The 21,607-nt window shown below is 55.6% G+C and overlaps 1 protein-coding gene across 1 annotated transcript; it reads right to left on the minus strand.

The window, feature by feature from the left end:
* Positions 1-701: 701 nt before the first annotated feature.
* ONECUT1 (one cut homeobox 1) lies at positions 702-16,359 on the minus strand. The gene is made up of 2 exons (XM_074156350.1): positions 15,279-16,359; positions 702-994 (listed from the first exon to the last, which is right to left on the minus strand). Exons 1-2 carry the CDS (start codon positions 16,357-16,359, stop codon positions 702-704), a joined length of 1,374 nt encoding a protein of 457 aa, XP_074012451.1.
* Between the last annotated feature and the right edge of the window lie 5,248 nt (positions 16,360-21,607).

Consider the following 21,607-nt stretch of genomic DNA (forward strand, 5'->3'; position numbering starts at 1 on the left):
GGATGGAATAGTTTTCCTTTTTTTAAATCTGAACATTCCTTAACAAACAAAGAGAATGCACTGGTTTAGGTACCATTCAAAATTTCTTTGCCTAGTTTGAACTTGTTTCCAGGCGTTGCACTGGTTAAGTTCAAACCATGAAACAGCAAAAATCACACTACCGTTCAAATGCATTCAGACGACTCCACGCTTTGTTGGTCATGCCATGGCACAACCCTCTCTGAAGACCAGCCCTGACTAAGTCCCTAACCACCGGCGTGTACGCAGTACGGATACACTATACACCTTCGTGGCAATCGCTGTGGAAATGAAGAGCCATATCTGAAGAGATGTTCGTTCAATGACAAGAAATCACTATGCTCCAAACCACTAAACAGCCAAGTACGGTGAAGATGATCATGGGCGAAGGTGTAAGACCAGTGGTCTGCTTCTCTTCTCTTTGCGTTCTGTTTCATCCCATCCATTTCGTTTTCTTCTTTCCCTCTATTTTTTGCAAGTCGTCGTCCTACTAAAGTGTGTGTCTTAGAACAAAGTCATAATGCAGGTGAAATAAGTCTTTGGTTTCTTTGGACTTATAAATAACATTTTTTTCAAATAGTTCTAAGTATAAACCTGCTATCTTGAGGTCCTGGTCTGTCTTTATTTATTTATTTATTTATTTTTAAAGCTTTTCCACCGAGGTTTAGTTTGTGGTTATTCCTTCATGCTTTGGTACAAGTGCTTGATGAAGAAGATGAGTTGCCTGAATTGGAGCTGCCCTCGTCTTGCCACTTATCCAGACTCCTCCTCCGTGCATTCATGAAAAAGTTGCTGACGGTGCTCAGCTCCAACCCGAGCTGCTGGGAAATGGTGATTTGTAATTCTTTGGACGGACGCTTATTTTCCTTGAATATTGCATGTAGAGTTCGACGCTGGACATCCGTGAAGACCAACCGAGGCTTTTTGGGTGTATTCCCTCTATCCTTCCCGTGCTCTTGTTCTTTCCTCTTGCACGCTGGAAGAAAGGGGAGGACAGTTAGAGTTGGCACAGGAGCACATGTCACGCGATATAGGACAAACGAGGGGAAAAAGGACCGTTCATGTCAGCCTCCAAATCTGGAGAGGATGTGTGACATCTAGTTTTTTAACTTATTATAAATTATAAAAAAAAAATAAGGAATAGAAGTTAGAAAATACCTTTGTTGTTGTCTGTTAAAACTCAGCAAATGCTATTATTGAGACCTCACATTGTGATAACACCCATTAGTGTTGGGAATTTAAGTATGTAATATCCCTACAAGGTAGAGTGGAAATTCACTGAGCTCTAAAGTCAACCTTGCCCACCTTTTTTATCTTCATTATTTCTTGTCAATCCATTTCTGTAGCTTTTCATTGGCTGAGAAATAAGGAACTGGGAGAAACTAGGATGCTACTACAGTCTTACAAGCCAGATGATTATGTATTCTGAGCAAAATAAACCATGTTTTGACATGAAGAACAATGGTATAGTAAATCTTCCTTATAGAATTTCACTTTATTTCATCTATCATCCCTTCTTTCCCTTTCTGAATGTTATTTTGCTCTACATTTGTTAAAGGGCGCTTGCAATTTGAAATCTGCCTTGCAGATCACCTGCCAGGTAGGATCTGACAGGGCTGGGAGAGCAACTCCTGGATCCCCCTGCCAGCCTTTGACTGCCTGCCAGCTCATCTCATCAGCATTTTCCTAGGATAAAAGGTTTCCTTGGGAGGACAGATTGCTCAGTCTCACTTTCAAGAGTCTGAAGTTGTCCGTTTCCCCTTTTTTCTCTAACAATGTCCTTTGGTGCTGATTTAGAGATGTATTTCTGAAGGCAATATGGATGTTCTGTCTCTGTGCCCATCTAGTCCTGATTTCTGTGGAGATCAGTGCTGATTATATGAAGAATTTTGTGCAGTGTCTCCACCTATTCCACAGTTATTGGAAAGAAAACAGCAAATTACTTTACAAAGGTCCCTCCTACATCTTTTCTTGCTACTGAGAGCCAGCCTTGGTGCGGGGTTTAATTGCTTGAGGGAGGTATGAAAATAGTCATCCACCATAGCACTCAGAGAAACAGCAACTGGGCAGATCAGATGGCAAGATTCAGGAGATGCAAAGGCATGTTCTGCTGGCCCAGGCAGGCAGGGACCAAGACACCGGCATCTCAGCCCCCTCCAAAGAGAAGCTTTTGAAGAGCTCCCTAACAACATATATTCCAGCTACACATTCTTTCATAAGCAATGACACATTGATCAAATGGACTGGGATGCCAAACTTGTATCTTCTACAGTTATTTTTATCTGAAAACCTTTGAAGAGTGCTTTGAAGTTACATCCTGACCTCTAAAACACTGTGGAGCTTCTGGGCTGAAAAACCAGGTTTCCTCATGCCAGCAAGCCCCCGCTGAAGTCAAGGTGCTGAATTCACTGTGGGGATCGGTGCCCATTGAAATAATTCTGCACCCCCATTGGAAGTTAATATTAATAACTCAAGGGTTAAAAATAGTTTTGCAAGAATAGTCTCTTTACTGACAAATATTAGGAATGAGAAGCAAAGAAGACAGGAACAGCATCTCAATCCTTTATACACCTCTAACCATTTGATGATCAGAAGTTCCCGTGAAAGCAGCCACAGAAGCTCAGCTCTGTAACAACCTCCGCCTCCAGCTCTGCCCCCACCAACGGGCTCATGCAGAAAAGGAGACAAACCAAACTTGTGTAGTGTTTGCCGTGCCTAATGCTTCGTTTCTGCTTATGCTGCTTTACACCTGCTTTTTTCTAAGACTACACAAATTCCAGCTTTCACCTGGATACTCTGTCCAGATCATCATTTTTCATGAAATCCTAACTACACAGCTAGCGTGATCCGAGTCAGCACTGTACGATGCTTTGGTGGGAATCATCACATTGTCACAAATCACAGCCACAGCAGCAGGTACAAAGCTAGTTCAATTAGCAGCATAAACCTCTGGGCTTTCAATCACAAACCAGTACATGAGTTCACTGAAATCATAGAGAATAATAAAAAACCCAACCATCTATTGTGAAACTAACTTGCTTAACACATTGTCTTCCTGAGCTTGTGCTCATGTCCTGAAATGTAATATTCCTGAACAATTATTTCCTTAGAAAATGTCCCCAAGAGTTACAACATACCTCGTTCCTCAACTTGAGATGTATCAGAGACTACATAATTACTGCTAGTAACACCACAAAGGTGAGAAAAAAAGTGATTGTTGCTTGAGAGAAAAAAATAAATCCTATCCAGTCTGTGATACAAATAAGCCAATTTTAGTATTTTGCAAATAAAACTTCATTTCAGTCAAACAAGCACTGAGGTTCCCATGTGCTCCTTGGAGAAGCTGGGAGCCATCCCTTCCTTCTGCAGACCAATGTGGACTTTATTTTTTAACAAACTATCATGAAGGATTGTTGGTTTCCTAAGGAAGGTTTGGTCCATACCCCATGGGAACAGATGAAGAAACACTCTACTTTAGCCCATGAAAAAAGACAGCTCTCCTCACATCCAAGTTGGAGCTCTTCTACTTTGAAATGAAGGCTAACGATGTATTGGTTCAGGAGTGAGTTCAGTTCAGTTCAATTGAGTTGGTTCATTTGCAATTTGGGACCTTATCTGAGACACGAAGACGCACACACAACAGGTTCAGTCCACGTTGGCCGTGGCACAGCCCCAGGAGGCGATACCAGGGCAGGCACTGCCCCTAGCAGGGCAGGCCAGCCCAGCCCAGTGTGGACTCTGGACCCTGCTGGAGCCCCGGTGCCTGCCAAGCAGCACCCTGGCCCTGTCTCTGCCCAGCATTGCTTGCAGAGCCTTTTCCACCTGGGGGAGACTGGGAACACCTTCAAAATCTGGACCATTTTCAGGCAACGCAGAAGCTGTTTCCTTTTCAGCTCTACTCCCGGTAGCATTCACCGGAGGTAGATTAAGGGCAAAAACTTTCCTATTGTTCAAAGAGCCCTTGCAGATAGCACTGCCAGGCCTTGGGTTGTGAGCAGCAAGGGTGGATACCACCTCTCATCGTCTGCCTCGTCCAGACTCAGGAATATTAATAGCACTTAAAAATAAATAATGTTGATAATGAAAACCCGTAATAGGGTTTCCTTACGATCGTTTTCCCTGCACTGGAGCCCATCAATTTTAATAATAAATTGTAGCTTCCAGCTTGCCAGAGAACAAATGTACACCATGGGATAAAATCTGCTCCAACGTGAGAGTCTATCCAGAGCAGGCACAGAGCCCGGCCAGCTCATGCTGACAAACTGGGGCCATCCGGCCTGGTGACAGCAGCCTGCGCTCAGCCCAGGGAACACTCAAAGCAGCTGCTCCTGCTTGGGCCAGGTCCTCCTCTAATGCCAGCAAGGGTATCCGTGGAAGTCAGAGGCTCCAGAGAAACCAACTGAAACCCTTGTCTGGAAACCTCCCCAGAGCCTGTCTTCAAACCCGTTTATCACACACCTTCATCTGGATTTTATTTTATGTGGCAGAAGATAATAAAAGTAATTTGCGCTGCTATCCTTCACATGCCCCTGCCCGTGAGTGCTGTGAGCCGACCCTCTCCCACAGCACCAAAACTGAATTTGGGCACTTTGTGGGGTGCTTCACACTCCCAAGGCACGAGAGGTGCACCTCTCCCATGGCACCCACGCCTGCATGCACACCGCCTTCGCACGCTGCCCACCACAGGCAGCTGTGCTCTTTGTCTCTGGGCTGCCCCAGCTGAGCCATGCTCCTTGTGATGCCTTGTGAAAAAGCCTGAAGAAAGTCTAGTTAAGAAAAAAGCAAAGCAGAAGGTAAAGAAAGAGTCACTCTGACTGGCAACACACGTACAGATATGACAATGTAATATTATCAGTGCCACAAGGAGCCTTATAAATCCACTGCTGAACTCTGGCCTCTTCCAGTCACTTCCATCTTCCTCTGCCCTGAGCAACAGATATTTTTGACACTTGCAATTCTCCTGATACAGTCCATCAATCTATTTTTGTCTCTCTTTGTTCCTTCTAAGCTGCCCGAGGGATTTGGCCCAGTTAACTTGCCAAACCTTGTAAGGTCTATAGGTCTCATCGAAGCCCAGTTGCCTGTGCGGGGCAGAGATCTGGGGTCTCACCGCTGCAGCTCCACCATCTATCGCCGCTCTCCTGCGGTGCCTGGCTGTGTGCAGTGTGGCAGGATCTGTCCTGCTCTGCTGGAGGTGCGAGCAGGATCGTGTCCCCTATAAAAACACACTAATTGCATCTTTAAGTTGAGATAGTGAAGAGGATATTTTGCCCACCTGTGATGTGAACTACACTGTTCTGTCAGTCTAAAAGTCAAGATTACAGTAAGCTCAGGTGTTAACCCTGACGCTTGATCTAGTCTTTCATCCCTAGAGGGTGGATTTCTTTTTAAAACCTAAGGAAAAAAACCCTGATTACCATAAATCAATTTTCAGGAGCACTTGGTGCATACACGTATGCCTAGCTGTATCTGGCAAACACAAATTTCCCTTTCTAAAAATCAGAAGCAAAGAACGGAACTGGTAACACTCTCAATAAACCTGCTTTCTGATGGTTTGTTTCAGGCACATAATAAAATACCACCGCAAGTTCTGCTGGCTGCTTTTCTGGAAAATCGGCACTGGCGCATGGGGAACGACCATGGAATATCCTTCTTGGGCAAACCCTGCCCCAATCCTGGTGGCTAGTTGTGAAGGCAGAGGGCCACTCTCACTGCAAGAGGCATAGCTCAGCTGGTGGCCCACCATGTTGCCATCACTGAAGGTGCGCCCTGAGACACAGGATGGAGAAGTGGTAGATGCTGAGAAAGAAGAAGGTGGATTTAGGGGGTTTCAGACCTGGTACCCAGAGCGCTGTACCCTTACACACACACTGATAGGCTGAGGCAGTGGCCATGCGCTCCGAAGGGTCACACCACTCATCAACTGCCAGCAGCAGGTCCCACAGCTCCGGGACAAGCACACGCAATGGCCATGACTGGAGTTTTGACCGTACAAAGTGTCTGGAAAGGGAGGAGGGACCATTACAGCTCCTCTTGGAAGGGAAGTGCACAGCCCTACCTGTGCCTTGACATGAGTCTTCTCACCCCATGCAGGAGGAAGCCAAGGCACACAGTGGGTTTCCGCTTACAGGGAGCCCTTTTTCCCTCTGTTTGTACCCAGACCGAGTCCAGACCAGCAATGAAGAGACATAAACACAATAATGTCTCGAGCTATGCTGAATTCAGAGCCTGGTTGACATAGAGAGGAGACCACATGCTGGCCATCAGTGATGGGATAGGGGGCCTTTCACCCTGAGGTAACAGGTCACATTTCCAGCTCTGGCCCAGGTCACTGCTGACCACAAGCCATTATTACTTGATGGCCATCGAGTGCCCTGTACGAGATGAGGCAGCGGTCTTGGTTCAGCTCCCCATGAACAGGTTCACATGACGCTAATTTCCATCACGTTTGACACATTATTTGACACCAATTAGTGCCGTGCCTGGAAGACTGAGCTGGACACTACAGACAGAAGGAGTCTGTAAGAACACGTTTTGTAGCTGAAATGCTCACTTTGGGGAACAAAGAGGATTGGGGGTCTCTCACGACTGTGGACTCAGCTCAGTCTTGCCTGAGGAGGAGGCACTTTCTGGTTGCTTCACATCAGAAGGTAAACTCAGCACAGAGCTCTGGGGTCTTCACCACCACCCTCACTGGAGTGGTTTAGTTTTGAGGACTGTCTCACACTTACTATTGATGAGCATTATATTTATTTGCTTCAGACAGGTAGGAGAAAAAAACAACTGCTTTATGCTTCTCTCAAAGACTCTGGTGCAAGTTGCCAGAAAGCAATGGGGAGTTTACAAGCCAACAGCTTCACTGCTGTGAGTTCAGAGCAGCCACCCTTCCCATGAGGGTGGGATGATGCTGAAATGATGCAGCCCAGCTCAAAGAAGTGCCGACAAAAGCCCTGCATTTCTGTATGTGCCACAGGAGAGACAAGGAGACATATTTTAGACTGACTTGAGATAGTTCTCAAAAGTTTTGTGATGATCATCTTTTTCCCTCCTCTTGCAAAATCTAGTCTTTTAGCTATCCCAGCCTCACGGGTACAGACATGTCTTAGAGACACAAAAAAACCCTTTTAGAATTCTCTTCTTACATGTATCTTCTAATCTCTATTGTGTCAGGTCTATAAAGGCTGGAACCTGCCTCAGCTACACTCTGAACTGCGTCCACTAAGACCCTGGGAATCTCTTTCTAAAGCATCTGCTTCTGGTTTTGAAGCATCACAAAATATCCAACAATATTTTTAGAGAGTGAAAACTCTTTACTGATACAAGCTAGAGAATATCCTTGGAGGCTATTCCTCTGAAGGAGGCTCTACCTTTGGGTGGAAATACCAGCAGGATTTCCATAGGAGTTTGAAACTGCTTAAGGACTTTGTTCATCAGAGATAGTTCTAATCACGCTGGCTCCAACAGCTCAGTGGAAGCAAGTAGCCAAAAGTTTATGGTAAAATTCATGGTGATGATAATACATAATAAAGTGTGATAAGCTCCATTGTTATCATATGAATAACACCTCTGGAGTGTGCAAAGAGACACACGGATAACAGATCTTTCCTAATTATCAAAAACTTCATATTTGGCAGAATATGAGAACAAGATAAGGGGCCTATAAGACACATGCTACCTGAGGACAGACTCCACCACGTGAACTAAAAGCAAGTAAATCTGTTTGACCTGGATGAATGACCACAGCTGCTGCGTGCCATTCGTTCTGATACGTCGCTGTGTGGTGGTCCCCTGTGCTGCCTCATCCTGCTTGTCACTGTCCTGGAGCCATCAAAGGTGCCTGGGAGACGGGATCCCTTTGGAAAGGTGCTGCATGAGACAGAGCCTCTGCATGTCAGGGCAGCTCATGGCCATACGCTCCCGCTGTAGCAGGCAGCAGACAGCATTGATGCTGCAAACAGCATTCCCAAAAAGCTTCACCCCACCATAGGATAAGGCCATTGACGTGTCAGTGGTGAAAGCCTACATGGGTGACACAGTCCATTGGTTGCTCCCCAAAAGTTTCCCCTTTCAAGTGAAGAGAGTACGGGCTACGCTGAAATTTCTGAACCCACACTAAATTATTTCTTATTACTCCTGGCATCATTCAGCATTTTGTACTTTTCTCTCGAGTGATTGGTATTCACGCTTATTCAGAGTGCAGGTGCATCCATCTACTCAGAGGTTGTTTGATCCGTGTCTTATTTCTCTGTCATCAAGCCCAGGCAACGCTCCTCTTTTGTTGTTTCATAACATGAGAAGAAATACAAATATGTTCGTTTATGGGAAGCGCACTGAACGACATCAGCCTGCCAACACATAGATCCCAGCTGAGACTGAACGGTAAACATCTCGCCCCTGTGCACTGCATTAAAATGAGTGACCTTAATTTGCTGCCCCTGGAATAATAAAGTGAATCTGACTAAGGAGAGCTGACTCAACAGTTTGGGATTCTGGGCTTTATGGAAACTTACAGCCTTGATGGACCCGTAACCACTTGAGCGAGCTGACATCACCACTACAGAATATGATGCAAAGTGGATCAATCAGGGGAAAGCACCTGATTTTCCCGTGATATCATTAAAAGTAAATGTTAAATTTCTTTAGCCGGGTCTTTAGTTAACCATATTACTGTGACAAATATTTCTTTGTCTAGCATAAGTAATTAGAATTTAATCACTTTAACTGCATCTTAATTACCCCAAATGAATTGAAACGACATTTAATAGCAAAGATTAAATTGCCTTAATGAACGATTTTTGCGACTACATCAATATTTTAACCGTGTTCGCCCTTCCCGGTGCCCCCCACCGCAGCGGCGCAGGCAGCCCCCGACCCCTGGGTGGCGCGCGCTCCTCGCCTCTGCCCGTGGCGGGGGGGGGGGGGGGGGAGCGCGCACCGCTCCGCGCTGCTCCGCACCTGCGCTGCTCCGCGACGCTCTGTAACGCACCACTGCGAGCCCGCACTGCTCTGTGCCGTGCCGTGCCGTACCGTATCGCTCCGCACCCGCGCTGCTCCGCGCCGCTCTGCACCACTCCGTTCCGCACCCGCGTTGCTCTGCGCCGCCCAGCCGAGGAGCAACCGGCCGCTCCGCACCTCTCCGCTCGTCTCCGCGCCGCTCCTCAGCCCGCTCCGTGCCGCTTCGCCCCGCCCCGCCCTGCCCCGCCCCCGGGGAGCGGCGGCCGCCCCGCACCGCGCCGCCCCGCACCGCTCCTGCCCGTTCCCGCTTCCCTGGCTCCAATTTTTAAGCCCTCGGTCAATTCCGACAATATCTTCAAAGTAGCGAGGTACGTCTCAAATGAAGGAGAAATAGGGCAGTGATGACGTAAAGAAGCTCCTCCGTTTTGGGGGGCACGACGGCAGCAGCGCGGCAGCCTGCCGCTGCGGGGCGAGGGGGGGCTGCGGGCCTGCGGGAAATCCGCCCGCACTAATTGCACCGCCGGTGCGTAACTTCTTAACGACAGGTCCAGGACGCGCGTAGCAACGTAGGCGGCATCGCTGTACCTTAACAATACCTGTAACCCTAGGGCGGGCTCACTGCAGCAGCTTCTGCACCCCAGTCGCTACGGAGGACCCCTTCCCCCCCCGCCGTGTCACCCGATTTAATACTTGGGACTATTTGAAGCAGCAGAATTTCTACTGCTCCACCGGCAAGTGCTCGCACACGCCACCGCCGCCGTTACGCCCTCCGCGGCAGCGCGCCGCGCTGCTCGGCACCTGCGGAACAGCAATCCATCGCGTTTTAATTGCCATTTGGGCTGTACAGAAAATGTTACCACTGAGACTTCCTACCGCCGTAAAATGGGAACAAATCAAAACTACCGTTGAGCTAATAAATTGTTCCTATAAATTACTCTTTCAGCATCATAAAAGCGACTTCCTCTTAAGCAAAACGGCTTAAGCAACCTGCGTTTCCGAGGAAAGTCAGGAAGCACCGGTGGCTTCTCTGTCGGTGTGTGATTTATCCGGACAGAGTTATCTTTGAAATGCGGATCTGCGTTTACCGATGTGATCATGGAAGTACCCGACACGGTGCCACGCTGGGTCCCCGCTCGGTCCTCAGGAAAAACTCCCCTCGATGCCCGGAGTCTTCAGGGTAAAGTCACCAGCACTTCACCAGAAGCTTCAGAGCCGCCCTAGGTCTCCCTCGAAACGAACTCGTCCCTTGTGTGGAGGTTACGGGGACAGGGAGGGCCCGCCCGAGGCAAAGCATGACCTCGCGTTTGGTGCCGGTACAGGCACCCACGCGCTCCTGCCGCCCACCCCCAAACCGGGTCCCCAAGCCGAGCCGCTCCCGCCGCCGCAGACCCGCAGCACACCGAGCACACGGCCGCGGGAGGGGGACGGAGCCCGGCCCGCCCCGCAGCGCCGCAGCCCAAATTGCCGGCCGCCATTACCCATAACCGATGCGGCGCTGCTCCCCACCGGAGCCTGCGGCCGGTGGGGCAAACTCCTGCGGCCGGGCTCCGGGCGGCCTCAGGCCCGAAAAGGGAGGGCTGGCTTCGCCTCGGCTCTCCCGGGAGCGGGACCGCCGGGGCCGGGCCGTGAGCAGGGCCGCGTCGGGAGCGGGGCGGTGGCGGGAGCGGGGCCGGACCGTACCGGCGGTCGCTGTCCGCGGTGCTGAAGCCGTTCCGGGCCGCGCCGCTCGCCCTCGCCCCTCGGTTCCCTGGGTACCGGAGAACGGAGACAGCCCGGGCACCGGCGCAGGGCACCCCGTAAGGATGCACCCCGGCCCGTGGGAGCCCGCCGCCACCGCTGCCCGGTGCGCCCTGCGTGCACGGGCCGGAGGGGCCAGCTCCCGCCCGCCGGCGGTCAGTAGATGGCGCAGAGCCCTCGGGAACCGAGGGCTGCGGGCGGCTCGGTGGGCCTGGCCGGTCGGGGCGGGCAGAGGCGGCGGGCCGGGTCGGCACCGCGCCCGCAGCCCGGCCTTGCGGCCCCCCGGGGTAGCCCCGGCGGTGCCCGCGGGCGGGAGTGGCCGCGTTTTGAGGCTATTTCATCCAAACGGCAAAGAGGGTGAGCGCGAGGCACAGCCACGCGGCGGGTAATTAAAACAAACAAACAAACGAACAAACAAGCACGGGCCGAGTCGTGCTACGGGGGCGGAGGCTCGGCGGGGCCGGACCCGGCCCGGTGTGGAGGAATGCGGCTCGCCGTCGCCCGGCCCCGCTCCTCCTCCTCCCGCTGGGCAAACATTAACGAAGGGCAAACGCGGCTAGCTGCGAGCGGCTGTAAATCAATCCCGCCGCAAGGACACGGCCGGCAAACAAGCCCGGTTCCCAGCGCCCGCCCGGCCGCGCACCGGGCGCTACGGCCGGGCACGATCGCCCCGGGGGAGGGCTGGGGGCTGCGGGCTGCTCTCCCGCCCTACGGTCCTACCGGGCTGGGGATACCTCGCCTCGGCCCCAGCACCGTGCCGGCAGCCGCGGAGCGGCCGCTTCACCGCCCGGGGTGCGCGGAGCCGGGCCCGCGCCCGTCCTCGCGGCGTCGGGGCGGCCCGCGGGGCGCGGAGGGGCAGTGCCTTTCCCTCGGGGTGTCGGCGGTGAAGCCCCCGGTCGATGCCCTCCGCCCCCCGATGCAAATGCGTTTATGGAAAGTCCCCGCCGGGTAAATATTAAACGGGCCTTAATGAGGCAACCGGGGCCGGGGCGGCCCCGACCTTCCCCGGCGCACGCTGGGGCGGGCGGCGGGGCGAGAGGGGCAACCGGCGTTCATTAGAATTCATATTTAATGTGGAAAACGCTTTGATTACCGTATCGATTTCTTTACAGTTAATTTGGCGAGAATCTCTCGCCGGCTTCCCAAGGCTTCAGCTTAGCCGGGATTCACATCGGGAGGGAGAAAGAAGAGGAGGGAAGAAAAAGAGATGCAACTATGAAAAATAACGGTCAGGCGGCAGGCGAATACCCAGCAGCTCTGGAGGGACGTGCCGCCTTCCCCGCCCGAGACCCGCGGTTCCCCCAGGGCCCCCGCTCCCCTCGCCCGGCTCCCGCCGCCCTGGATGGGCTCGGGAATCCCGGCCGGGAATTCTGACCGTGGAGCCGCCGCGGTGGGGCCCCTCTGGGACGATGTCGCTTAGAGGCTGCGCCCTCCTGCAGGAGGTCCAGGGCAGCCCCTGGCGTCCCTTGTAACACCCTTCGCCCTTTCCCAGAAGGTTTCTTTGCCCCGTTTCTCTCTCGGGCGCTTCCCTCCCGCCCCGGTGGGGCCGGCAACTGACCGTCAGGCGGAGGCGCTTCTAATAACAAACGGCTCGAAGCAGATTATTTTTTTTTCCTGAACAAGACGAGTAGGTTTTTGCCTTCTTTATCCCCTCCTATTACACCTCCCTCCCCTGTACGCAAATGACCTGAAAAAAATTCACCCTTAAATCCCAGCAGGCTGCAGAAGGGCTGTACGTTTTCTTTGAATAGTATTTATTTTTTCGGTATCCCTTCGCTGCCCGTCCAGATGTCAACAAAGGCGGGAGGAGGGAGGGAAGATTAACTAACGGAGAAACGGCCAAATAGATAAATATTCAATGACAGAGGGGGAGAGAAAGGGGGACAGACAAAGGGAAAGAGAACAGAGAGGAGAAGGAAGATGGGATGAATAAAATGGAGGCTGGAAGAGGTCAGCCTTGCAATTAGCAGTTCTGCTTACATTTCAAGAGACAGCCCAGGAAGTGTCAAGACCTCAATCCTGCTTCCATGTAACTACCAATTTTTCCTCTATTTGCCGGAGCTTCTGTAATCTGGGAGGTAGGAATCCCCCAGGGACGGCTGGAAGGGGCAAATACTCGAGATAAAGTGCCGGGCAAAAGCGTGAGGCCTAAAATAAGCCGGCTCCGTTCCCCCACCCTCCACCCACCCTCCCCCGCCGCCTCCCGGCCGCTTTCCCTGCAGGAAATCAGGACGGGAAGAAACGAAGGAGGTGGCGAGGGCTCCGCTGTGGGTATTTATCTCACTGATAATTCTCTAAACGCCTGGGAGTGAGTCATAATTGGGACGCGAAATTTAATTTGCGTCGGCTGGAGTAATTTACGATATTTTGAATGGATGTTCGTACATCAATACCAACCGGGGCGGATTTCTGCCGCTTAGTAAGATCACCGCACGTTTAAAACCTGCGCAAAATGCAATCGATGCGTGCTGCCTTCACAGCAGATTGCGGGCCGCGCCGCGCGGGACGGGCAGCGCGCGCGGCGGGGCGCGCTGCCTGCGCGCGGCGGGGCGGGGCAGGGCAGGGGGGGGCCCCCATTGGCTGGGACGCAGCATTATGCAAATGAACACGTGCTGCGGGCGCCCGGGCGGGACGGGCAGCGGCGGGCGAAGACCTGCCGGACCCCGGCGCTGCCCGCACCGGCCCGGCTGCGGGAGACGCAGGGACACGCTCGGGCAGCGCCCCCCCCCCCCCCCCCCGATACTCCCCTAGCCCGGGACTGCGAGCCCAGTTTGGCCCCGTTTCTGTAAGGTGATGGCTTTCGGGATTCATCAGAAAGGGAAGGCGGAATAATGAGGCTTTGTCTCTCTAACGGGATTACCGGGATCCGTTTATGCGAGGTGGCTGGAGGAAGGGGCGGTTTGGGGCCAAGAAGCGAACAATGGGTCTCTGCGGACCCGGCAGCTGGGCAGAGCGCGGCCGTCCCCCGGCGGAGCTGCCGCCTCCCTGCCGCCTAGCCCTGGAACCCGGGCTGGCGGAGCTTCCCGGCCGGCAGCGCCAGGGAGGGGATGCCAGCAGACTCCGAAGCGAGGGGTTGTTTCCAGTATCGATCTATGCAAATGAGTGGAGATTCAGGTCGACCGAATTGTCGTAAAAATACACTCCAAATCGAAGCAAGTTCGCCTTAGCGATCGTTACGGGGATATTGGAAACACAAACTCCATCCTCCTCTCCTGGGTAGCACCACCAAGACGCGGGTTTTCTCCTGGTGGGGTGGTTGTTGAGGAAGGGAAGGCGGAAAGGGCATTTTCTGAGAGCTCAGACCTTTGAAACTGACTCCGCAGGAATGGAAGCCAAAGAGCACAACGTCCTCCCACCGGCGTGCACCGCAGGGCCGGCTACAGCAGGGAGGAAGATCCTGCCGCGGGCCCTCCCTACCACCGCTTTAGGCTTCCGAAACGAGGAGATCGGCTGAAACCGGGCAAAGAGCACGGCGGTGGCCCAGCCGGGTCCCCGCACGGTCGTGAAGCCGTTCCCAATTCCCACCGTCGTGGTAGAGGAAAGCGCAGGACCGTTTCTGCCTTGGAAAGGCGAAAAGATTTGGCCCTTCCCTTATTTTTGCCTGTGAAACGGATCAGTGACCCCGGCTCCAACTCGGATTGACTGTCTCGCGTTCTCCAGGGACAAATTAATGGAGACCTATCACTTAATTAACAAACCCTCACTCGCGGCATATTAAACCCGTGCTCTGCGCTGGGAGCACAGGCTCTCGGGTTCGGGGAGGCGGCGGCGGAGAACGGGGACCGAACGGGACGGCAATTTCCAAGCAGACAATACGGGAGCCGCGACAAGGACTGTGTCCCTCATGCAGAGGCATCCACGAGAAATTCAAACTCCACGGCCTAATGAAAATGACAACCGTTTTAAAAAAAAAATAATTACGACCAGTTTAAAAAAAAAAAATAATAAAAATCTAACCATTTTAGCCAACAGCATTTCTCAGCTACCACTCGCATACCGGGGTTTTTTGTGCGGAAAAAAAAAAAAAAAAAAAGCCCTATCCCAGCACACCTAACCCAACCCGAGCGGGACGCGGAGCTAACACCGGCCCCGAACCCCGCCGGCCGCTGCGACCGTCCCCGGGGCCGCCGCCACCAGCACAAAGCAAATGCACCGACTCCTCTCGGCGCGTTACGGAGGCTTCCCCAGCAACCCGTTCGTGGGCCGTACCGGGCAGTACCGGTCCCGGCCGTGCGGTACGGGGGGATCCCCGCACCGCACGGCCGGGACCGGTACTGCCCGGTACGGCCCGGTGCCCCCCGCCTGGGATAACGGGGAAAACTGGGTCGCCGCAGTGCGCAGCCCGAGCCCCTCGGCTCGGCTTTGTCTGGCAGCCCTGAGCGCGGACGGTGCCGGTGCACGGAACCCGGAGAGGAGAGAAACGGAACGTCGGAGGGTTGCGGGGTGGGGGGGAAACCGGGGCTGCTCTTCACGGGCAGGCAGGGACCGGGGCGGCCTGCCCAGGCCTGCGGGGGGGGGGGGTGTCCCAGCCCCACCGCCGTGCCCCGACCGCCCCGCGGCGGGCTCACCTGCCAGCCGCAGAGCAGACATCCGCTGAAATTCCGGCTCCTGGAGCCACTTCCACATCCTGCGGAAGGTCTCCCGGCCGGATTTGAGCTTGCTCCAGGGCTTGGGGTTCCTCAGCAGGTCTGAGAGGGTCCCTTGAGAGCGGCACAGCACCCTCTGGGCGAAGATAGCCTGGGGGATGCTGTACCGCTTGAGCTCGGTGGTGATCCTCTGAGCTACTTCTTTGGTATTGATTTCTTCCATTTGCCCTGAATTACTTCCACTGTTGACCTGCGAACCAGTTACGGAAGGGTTTTGCTCCCTGGCAGAGCCCAGGATCTGCCCGTGGCTCTGGGCATTCAGGTGGGCATGGGGGTGGTGTGGGATCCCGTTGATAGGCACCATGCCAGCGGAGGTGGGGGTGAGGTGTTGGTCGCCATGCCTGGCTAACATGGCAGGGTGGTGGGCTTCAAATCCGTTTGGGGTGAGCATTTTCTCGGCGGGCATGGTGGCACTGGGGTGAGCGTAGTGGGGCAGCCCTTGCTGGGAGTTGTGGATGCTCCCCAGGCCCGATCCGGACAACGGAGAGAGGCTTTGCCCCATGCCGGTAACATCCTTATGGTAGGGGGTGTAGAGATTGTTCATAGACGCCAGACCCCTCTCGTCCCGCATGAGCGTGAAGCTGCCGCTCACGTTGCCCGGTATCCGCTGGTGGGGGTGGTGGTGGTGGTGATGGTGGTGGTGGTGGTGAGGGAACTTGTCCGAGACCGTCGAGATGGGAGGTAGAGGCTGCAGAGGGGTTAACGTGGTGTAGGTACTGCTCATGCTCATGCCGGGGGGTGTCTCGCAGGCCATGGTCATGGTGGGGTGCAGGGGGCCCGTCAGCGCATGGTCGGGCGGCCGGTGGTGGTGGTGGTAGTCGCCGCCGTCGAGGATGGACGCCATGCCCATGGAGCGCGGGTGGGCGGGCAGGTGGCTGCCGCGGTGGGCCACCGCGCTCCGGTGGTGGGGGCTGCCGCTCATCAGGTCGGCGGCGGCGGGCACCGGCTCATGGCTCACCCCGTGCAGATCGCCGATGTTCTCCATCGCCAGCTGCGCGTTCATCCTCGGCCGTGCGGGCGGCTGGACCGCACATCTATCTGGTGGGCGGCGGGGCGTCCCGGAGCTCTTCGCGGCGGCCGCGGGCCGGTTCCTCCCGCGGGCGGGCGCTGCGGGCTGGTGGCGGTGCTGCCGGGCTGGTGGCTTTTCCCTTTCTTTCTTTCTTTTTTTTTTTTTTTTGGTTATTTATTAATTTGGGGGATTTTTTTGTTGGTTTTTTGGTTTGTTTGTTTTTTTTTTTTTTTCCTGTTGCGGGACGACGCCGTCGGGTCGGTTCTAGGGCCCCCGCTCCCTCAGGCCAGGCTCCGCGGCCGCGGCGGGTGTCTGCCCGCGTCCCTCGCCATCGCTGGCCATGGCTCTCTCTGCGCTGCGCCGCCGGCCACCGCTCCGCCGCTGCAGCGCCGCCGCCGCCGCCGCCGCCGCGCATGCGCCTGCCGCCCCCGCCCGCCGCCGCCACGCCCCCCGTGACGTCACCGCCCCTATTAAGGAGGCCAGCCCCGCGCGGCGGCGCCCAGAGCTGGTTGTGCCGCGCTGCCCCGCGCCGCCGCCCCGGGCCCTAGTGCCCCCGCCTCGCCTCGCGCCGTAGCGTCACCCCCTGGGTCCTAGCGCCTCCCTCCCCGCCGGGCACAAAGGGCCGCCCCCCGCACCCCGCCTCCGCCGGGCGGCTCCCGGGTATCAGGGCCGCCCGCTCCGCCCCGCCCCTTCGGTGACTCCGCGTTTTCCGTGAGCGCGGAGCCTCCTCGCACTCACTTCACCGGGAGCTTCCGGGGGGGTTTGGGTGTGTGTAACACCGCCCTGCCCCGGGGCGCCCGCGGGCCGTGTGCCCCCCACCCTGTCCCGCAGCCTCCGGGCCGGGAGTCGCTCCTCCGCGATGCCCTACCGGGAAGCTTCCCGTCCCACGGCGCTGCCGCCCGGGCACAGCCAGGTCCCCCATCTGCCTCAGCCCTCGCCCGCTCCCCAGGCTCTTCTGTGTCCACCCTCCCTGTCGCTGCGATCCCGCCGGGTCCAAGCGGGCCATGCAACGCCGTCCCCCCCCCCCCCCCTTCCTGCCCCCACCGTGGACCCCGAGCGGCCTGGGGGCCGTGCCCAGCGGTGCAAAGAGAGCATATGCCCCGAGGCGCCCAGCAGCCGGACATGCCGCTGGTTTTCTTTTCTTTTATTCTTTTTTCCCCCCAAAAGAAAGAAAAGGAGGAGGAGGAGAAAGAAAAAGCGAGCCCACCCGTCAGCCCCCCTCGTTAGCTAAGGTGCCTTTATGCTGGAAGAAAGGGCAGATGTGCCTATTGTTCGCCCATTAACAATAACGAACCACGCCGGACAGAGTGCAGCGTGTGCGCGGCGCCGAGCGGCGGGAGGGACGGGGCGGACCGAGGCGCGCCGCGGGAGAGCGGCGGGGCTGCAAGCCGGGAGCACCGGGACAAAGGCCGCCCCGGCCCCCCGCTCCGCTGTCGGGGCCCGCGAGAGCTCCCGGGCACCCCGCCGAGCCGCCTGGCTCCGGCGAGGCCAGCAAGCGGGTCCCCGCCGCGGTGGGACTCACCCCGGCAGAGCCCCCTCTTTTCCACGGAGAAGGGGGACGGGGCTGGGGTACCTGCCCCGGCCAAGACCCCACCGGCGGGGTGGAAAGCCAGGGCACACCGGCTCGGCGTGATCCGTACAGAGGGCTGTAACGGGGGGCTGTCACCTTCTCCCTGTCAAAAATTCCGAGGGCCCTTCCCTGGTGACCGCCGGGGGTTCCGCTGCCATCGGGCCACCATCCCGTCGAGGGAATAGAGATCGGGGCCGGTCCCAGGGCGAGCGTCGTCCCGGGAGCAAGCTGGAATTGAACCCTGGGGTCATTTGTCTCGGAGCTATTCCCCCAACTCTACGGCCGAGGCCTGCGGAGGTTTCCCTCGCTGCTCGCTGTACCCGCTCCTCGCCCTGCGCTCTCAGCCCCAGGCGCCGCCCGCTCCCGCGAAGGGGGAGCGCGGAGGGGCCGCGGCGAAGAGCCCCGCCGCCGGAGTCGGGCCTGGCCCCGCTTCTGCCCTGCCCGCCCCCGCCCAGACGCCTGAGGGGACGAGGTGTTCTCCCCCCGTCGGATGCGGGCGTGGGGACCGTGCCCGCCGCCCCGCAGCCGCCCGCGGCCAGCCCCGGAGGTGAGCGGGCGGCACCCGCTGCCTCTCGCCCACGCACTCCCGTATGCCGCGGTCCCCCGTAGGGTGCTCATGGGGGGACCGCGTCCTGGGAGCCCGGCCTGGGGTCTACTGTCCGGGACCGGCCGTGGCCGTGTGTGTGTGGATGCGTGTGCACTGTCCGTGCGTGTATGTGCGTGTGTGTGCGGTCCGTGGGCTAAAACCAGCCCCAGCCGCCGGGCAGGCTCGCAGGAAACTTTTAAAATCACGACCATCTGCTAAGCATGTTGGATGTATGGCCCTGGAAGCGAATATCATGAGCTTTTTTTTTTCCCCTATAAATTCAGAATTTCCACGGCGGGTTTATTTATCTCCTGCAATTAAAACACACACACGCACACACACACATATTTGTAAGATTTCGGCGCCGTTGGATCACGCCTCCGAAGGCATCCGGTACTCACCTCCGCTCATTTTCCCTGGGTGCACGAAGTTCCTCCGAATTTTATTTTGCGCCAAAAATTACATGCAGACCTCGCACAGTTCCTACCGCTCCAATCGCTCCCCTCTCCCTAAACGCTTCCACATCCCTCTGAATTTTTGTAATGTTAACGTTAACAGTGTCTCCCTTTCTTATAGTGAGGCATAGATAAGGAAAGGTGTATCTGCGAAAGAAGAACAAATAGACCCGAAACCTAATTAACGATCTCAGGAAATGTTTTGGATAAAATAAAACAAAATTATCGAGAGCATCTCGAGGCCAAAGTGAACGGCTGTGATTGTTTCCCAGGCCAACGTGAGGTGATGTCACGGATCTAATCGAAACGTTGTCAGCTTCTTCATTATCAATATCTGTCCGCAATTTACAGTTTAATTAAAAATATTTCATCTCCATGCGTTTAGCGATTAGTTACCAAAGCAAACATCATAGCGAACATAAGTTACTCCCTCGAGTTTGCAGAAAATTACGGCACCAAATTTTTCTTCCAAGAAAGAACCATAAAACCAACCCCAAACAAATCGGGGAGCCGCGGGACACGCCGCCCTCTCTCGAGGTTCCATTTCTAATCTGAGAAAAGCGCGGCCGTGGATTCGCACCCACCTCCTCCCCGTCCTACAAGCACCTTTCTTTTTAAATATATTTTTTCCCCCTTCCTCTTTGGAGGGATCCCCACGACGAAGCGGCCCTGGTGCGCAAAAGCCACCGGTGCGGAGGACCGCGCAGGAGACCGCCAGTGCCTCCGTTCCCCGACGGCGCCCGGGCCCGACTCGGCCGCGAGGTACCCCGGGACCCCCCGGTGGGCTCGCAGGAGGGTCGGGGCTGGCAAGGCGAGGCCGGCACACTGCCCCGGCTCCCGGCCGTCGGGGGGGCCCGAACGCGGGCTCCCCTCGGCGCGGTTCCCCCCGCGAAGCCTCCCGCCCCGCCGGCGGAGGGGGGAGCGCCGGAGAGAGCTCATTTCGGTGCGCTAATCAATTACTGCTTGTGCAGTCAAGTACCATATATTTAACAGAATAATCGTTACCGCCCTTAAGTCTTTATTTGATCAGCAGATACTCGGAGCGGACTTAAAACGCAACTTCGCTTGTTTGAATTGCGTTGCGTGTGTGTGCTTTTTAAATCCGAGATAATGACACCATGAAACGGCCGTAATCTCCCGCCTGACGCCAGCAAACACCGCGCGGGCACCGGGGCCCGCCCGGACGGGGCAGCCCGGCCCGGAGCAGCGGTCCCCATACGCGGGAGCGGACCGGGCAGGGGGCTTTAAAATTTCTTTTTATTGTTTTTCCTTTTTGTTTGTTTGGGGGTTTTTTTGGGGTTTTTTTTGTGTTTTGTTTTTTTTTTTTACATATTTTTTTTTAATTGCGTGTGTGCGCTCTGCCGCCGCCCGCGCCCTCCCGTCCCTGCGCGGCTCTCCCGCTTCTCCTGCGCGGTAACAGCTTGCGGCACCCGGGTCCCCTCGCACGGGGGAGCGTGTCAAAGGTGACGCTCGAAGGCTCCCAAAGCCAACAGCTGCCGGGGGGGATTAACTTCTCCAGACTTTCCCCTGTCGAGCTTCTTGGAAACTTGCTCGGTGACAAAAACATATACATCTGTCGGGGGCAGGCGGAGAAAAGAGGTCTGCACGGGCCGGGGCAGGCGACGGGGGCCCGGCTTTCAGGGGGAGCCGCGGGGGCTCGCTGCGGGTGCCCGCCCGGGGAGGGGTCCCGGCTCACCCCGCAGCCCTCGCCCCCGGGCTTCTGCCCGAGGGGGGCCGGGTTGCGGCAGCGCGGTGGCTGGGCTCTCTCCCAGTTTGCCGGGCAGCCCCTCGCTGCTCGCCCCGGGACGAGGGGCTCCCCCCTGTTGCCCTCCGGCTTGCTCCCCGGGGCTGGGGGACGTGGAGCGGGGCACCAAGAGATCCGCGGGGCGCTGCCCCGGCCGAGCCGCCGCGATCCCTTCTTGCAGCCGCGCTCTCCCGCACCCTCCGGAGCAAACCGCAGCGCTTGTTAATGAAGGAACTTAGGGAAGATTGCAAAACACCGTAAATAATTTAGCATTGTATTTCAGGAAAAAAAAATAGCTTTCTTAAATCATCTCCTCAATATAACTTGCAGACTTACAGTATGGCCCTGGTAAGTCTAAATTTTTAAAGTAGCAATATTCAAAGAGACAGAGATGTCTGTATTAATTATTTATCCGCTGGTGCCTTCCTTCGTTTCTAACTTATTATTAATTAGGCGCCTCTAGTCTTTCGCAGAGAGCTCCACAGAGCCAGTTGCAGCTTTAAATATGAATTAAAAGCAAATCCAAGCTACTGTAATGCGAAAATTATTCCGTGTCTTCTATGGCAGAGATGAATAGCTGCGCAGATCAATACTGTGAAGCTATGCTCCAAACGACAGGGTTATTGATAGCTTATATTAATGATGTTAATGATGGAAAAAGGAAAACAAGAACCCGACCAACTTATAAACTTTTTATCTGCTGAACCCCCGCAATCAAGCGGGCAGGAGCATGAATTAAAGGGGCTGGAGATAATAAGGACATTATTTATGAAACCGGATAAATGACTCCTGTCGGTTTGATGCGTTTGAACTCGACGCCGCCGCCTCCTCGGAGTCAGGCTGGGACCGGCCGCGGCGGTCGGCACCCCCGGGCTCCGGATCCCGCC

This window comes from Numenius arquata, chromosome 11 (assembly GCF_964106895.1).
Source record: "Numenius arquata chromosome 11, bNumArq3.hap1.1, whole genome shotgun sequence".
Classification (NCBI taxonomy): Eukaryota; Metazoa; Chordata; class Aves; order Charadriiformes; family Scolopacidae; genus Numenius; species Numenius arquata.